We start from the raw sequence: 4148 nt of genomic DNA on the forward strand, positions 1-4148 counted from the left end.
AGTCATAGCTACCGTTACCTGTAACTGTCGTAGTTGTGACTGTTTACACCTGTAACTACCGTAGTTATGGGTATTAATCACCTTGGTGACGTGGCAGTGAAGGAGGCTATAGCGTAGTCTATATAAGCCCTCCTCCTCCAGAATTAGGGTTAAGCACTCTCTGTAATCATACCCCCACCCCACCCCCCCAAAAAACAAGCCTCGGGGCACGACACGTAGGGTTGTTACCTCCTCCTAGAGGGGCCTGAACTTGTAAACACCGAGTGTTACACCTATGTCGTAGCTAGGCTCTGCCCCTCTTTCATACCCCCAGTACTCATTGTCAGGATCGTAACCCCTACACTACTCACAAGTGAACGACCACCCTCAAAGTGGGACGGGAGTGGCAACTCACGTAAGCTCGATTGCTTCATCCTGTCATCATTTGCATATGCTTCTTGTGTCTGCCTTCTGGTGTTCATACATATGTTGTTTGCTAGACGGCGGCGGTGGCCACTTTGTATCATGAAATGGAGACGAAGTCATTTGCTTTTAGCCATTGTTGGGTCATACTGAATAACAAGCCAAAGTGGACACAACTTGTGGCGGATCTCGAGGCCAGCAAGAAGATGAATGATGGGTCAAACTCCCACCGATGAATTGGGTTTGACGATGAAGAGGACGATATTGTCGTCGAGAATGAAAGATTCACCGTGCCAAAGGATAACCGACAAGTCATGGAAAACAAGTGGGAGAAGGCAAGGCCCTCCTGTGATGCCGCGGCTACAAAAATCTCCCCCACATGGACGAGATTTTTTTTCGGTCAGGGAGAACAGGAAAGAGAGAGGTACATGCTCATGTTGGATGTGCAAAAGGAGAGGATGGATTGGGACCGGAAGTGGGCGAAGAAGAAGCTGGAAATTGAGAGGGAGAAGATCGGGTTGAGGAAGCAAGGGGGGGTCATATGGGAGCTCGAGAAGGCCAAGCCATTTGCAGAGATTGGGCTTGAGAAGGAGAGGTTGCAACTCACATGAGACGCGGATGATGCAAAGATCATGTTGGTGGATGAAACCCTCTTGGATGAGCATGCAAAGAAATGGCTTCCGGAGAAGAAGGAGATCAATGACCGTAGGGAGTACGTGGCGGTGAGGGCAGCGGCCGCAACATCGGAGCATGCGGCAAGGATGCAGGTGGAGCATGCGCCCTAGATGCAGGCGGAGTAGGAGGCGCGGATGGCCTCGAAGCAGGCGGCATGGATGGTGTCCGGCAAGTGATCTGTCTATCATGTGAGGCATCTGCCACGCTCGGACATTGATTTCATTTTGGCGTGCCCGGATTGTTGAACTATGATTTGGTTTGCTTTGTTTCAAACTTTTGAATTCAGACAATTTGTATCGTATGATCGACGTGCATGGATTTGAAACTCCGCATTTGAGGTGTGTGGATGTGCGGCAACCCATATGAGGGGTCTTCCGGCGCTGTCTGCGAAAGCGTCCAGACGCGTCCGCGGACATATAGGGGGTCGGATTTGCCAAGTCCGGCTGTACATGCCCTAAAGAGTCTTAGGTTTACACATTACCTCGTTGACCTTTACAATGCATATGATACACGTTGTACATATATGCCAAATTTTGGTAGTCCGATGGCATGTCAGTGATGTAGTATTCGAATGATGTGTATAATGCATCGACTTAGTTGCATGATTTTGTATGGATTTGGGATATGATAATTGAGGTGTTCAGTTGTGAGAAGAAAAAATTTAAGGCTTGACTGAGTCCGTGTGCGTTTGACAGGTCGGATTTGGCATTGGCAAGTTTAGTTGTAGACGCTTTTATAATGCAAATGATACACGCTCTACATACACACATACGGAAGCTGCCAATACGGGGACTCTATTACCGTTGCTCTAACTGCGCGCAACCGACTATGCCCCGTTGTGCTGATCTATTGGTTGGTTGTGTGGTGTGAGGCGTTGGTGACGAAGACCCAAGAGGCCAAGAGCAATGGACGGTTATGCATGCGGCCGGGGTCTGGTGGGGGAATCGATCACGTGAAGGCAATGTGGGACGTGAAGGAGGTGACGATGGGCGTGACGGCGTTTGGTGGCAGTGGGGCCGAGGAGTCAAACGGCGGCTGAGGGGGACGTCGTGCTGTCGGCTTGTCGGCTGCCGTGACGATCGACGCTTGTCTTGTCACGTCGTGTCCATGCTTCGTTCCCTTCCTCCCTCCCTCCCTCCGTATAGTCGGCGTTCAAATTCTTGGCCTGCAGATACATGTAAATTCCTAAGTTTGAAGGCACATTGGTTCATTATAAAGAAAATAGTTTTGCTGACCGAGACTTCGTTATATCTCAGTTGATGTTATTTTTCTTTAATTTTGCATGAAGATTCGTACAAAAAATATATTTTCAGTTTTTTTTCTCTTTTTCTTCTTACATACTACTGTATATCATTTGAGTGAGACTTGGTTAAGTCTCAGTCGACTGAGACCTAACCACACCCTAAAAGAAAAGAGTACTATTAATTGATTTTGCTGATGTGCCACAACATGAGTAGATTAGGCGGCCGTGCATGCATGCTAGGATCGGCTCGCCATGCCATGCATCCATCCATCTTTCGGCCATCCCTTTGCTTTTTTCCTTCTCCTCGTCTACGGACAAAAGCTACTACCGCATAGCTCTTTAGCTTGCTCCTCGCTTTACTCTCTATCTCATCTCTTGTAACCGTAGTGGAATGGGGTGGAGTAGTGGTGGTCAGAGTGTGCCGGGTTCGTTGCGGAGCTCGCGACCGGCTCTGCCAAAAGCGATCCATGTCTCTTTGACTCCCCACACCCCACCCCCGTATACTCCCTTCCCTTCTCCCATCACACTTCCATTCGAGAGAGACACACACACACCCTTCGACCTGTCCGCCTCTCCTATATAAACGCACGTCCACCGCTCCCTGTTTTCTTCATCCTCGTTCCCTTGCACTGCGCCAACAAACAATTAACTACACTCTCACTAGCTAGCTAGGCGAGGCTAGGCCGGCGAGGGAGAAGGAGAAGGAGAAGTAGGCGCCAAGATGTTGAGGATGCAGCAGCAGGTGGAGGGCGTGGTGGGCGGCGGCATCGTGGCCGAGGCGGAGGAGGCGGCGGTGTACGAGCGGGTGGCTCGCATGGCCAGCGGCAACGCCGTGGTCGTCTTCAGCGCCAGCGGCTGCTGCATGTGCCACGTCGTCAAGCGCCTCCTGCTTGGCCTGGGAGTCGGCCCCACCGTCTACGAGTTGGACCAGATGGGCGGCGCCGGGCGGGAGATCCAGGCGGCCCTGGCGCAGCTGCTGCCCCCCGGACCCGGCGCCGGCCACCACCAGCAGCCGCCGGTGCCCGTGGTGTTCGTCGGCGGGAGGCTCCTGGGAGGCGTGGAGAAGGTGATGGCGTGCCACATCAACGGCACGCTCGTCCCGCTCCTCAAGGACGCCGGCGCGCTCTGGCTCTGAGCCGCATTGCTTTGCTGTCTCGCCGGCCGGCCGGAACTGATGATGGTGGTGATCAACGACGGCGTTTACTTTGTGTGTTGGTCGTCTTTTCTTTTCTTTTCTTTTCTTTTCATGTGCCGTGCCTGTGCCTGTGGCTGTGCGATGGATGGACGCGTGCGTGCAATGCATGGTGTGTTGAGCTTCACTGGCTAGTGAGATGTAGATATAATTAACAAGGAAAGCTTAATTAGCCTTGTCAGTTGCGTGTGTTTGTGTTTTCTTTTTTTAGGTGATGGTTATCTAGCACGTACTAGTTCGTTACAGAGTCAGAGTGGAGTGGAAGGATACTTAGCCATCAGATGAGATCAGACCAACAATGTAATGCAATGCAATGAAGCCTAGCAAGCTAGCATGCACATGGCGTTATTATTATCCTGAGATAAATCAAGTATCTGTCCACCGTAAACCATACATACTATCATCTCTATCCATGTTCGTGTATATACTTTTCGAAAAATGTTCGTGTATACTGCTACTACTCAATTGGACGTTTTGATGGGTACATGCATCGCATTCGCATGCATACTTGTACTACTCCTAGTAGAGGAAAAATAATCCTAATAAGAGTATAATAGTTGAAGGTGTAGTACGTAGCATTTTGTTGGTGGAAAATTGAATTTTGAATTGATGGAAAGTGGGAAGATGCGTCCACAG

The 4148-nt window shown here is 50.4% G+C and overlaps 1 protein-coding gene across 1 annotated transcript; it reads left to right on the forward strand.

The window, feature by feature from the left end:
• The first annotated feature begins 2884 nt into the window (after window positions 1-2884).
• On the forward strand, window positions 2885-3755 carry LOC119359353 (glutaredoxin-C9-like). The gene has a single exon (XM_037625582.1). It carries the CDS (start codon window positions 3042-3044, stop codon window positions 3453-3455), a length of 414 nt encoding a protein of 137 aa, XP_037481479.1. The 5' UTR covers window positions 2885-3041; the 3' UTR covers window positions 3456-3755.
• Window positions 3756-4148: the final 393 nt, after the last annotated feature.

The sequence above is a fragment of the Triticum dicoccoides genome, chromosome 2A, assembly GCF_002162155.2.
Source record: "Triticum dicoccoides isolate Atlit2015 ecotype Zavitan chromosome 2A, WEW_v2.0, whole genome shotgun sequence".
Taxonomy (NCBI): domain Eukaryota; kingdom Viridiplantae; phylum Streptophyta; class Magnoliopsida; order Poales; family Poaceae; genus Triticum; species Triticum dicoccoides.

Bases quoted from the DNA above. Each gene is read 5' to 3' on its own strand.
- LOC119359353 (XM_037625582.1), top strand. From the start codon at position 3,042: ATGTTGAGGATGCAGCAGCAGGTGGAGGGCGTGGTGGGCGGCGGCATC.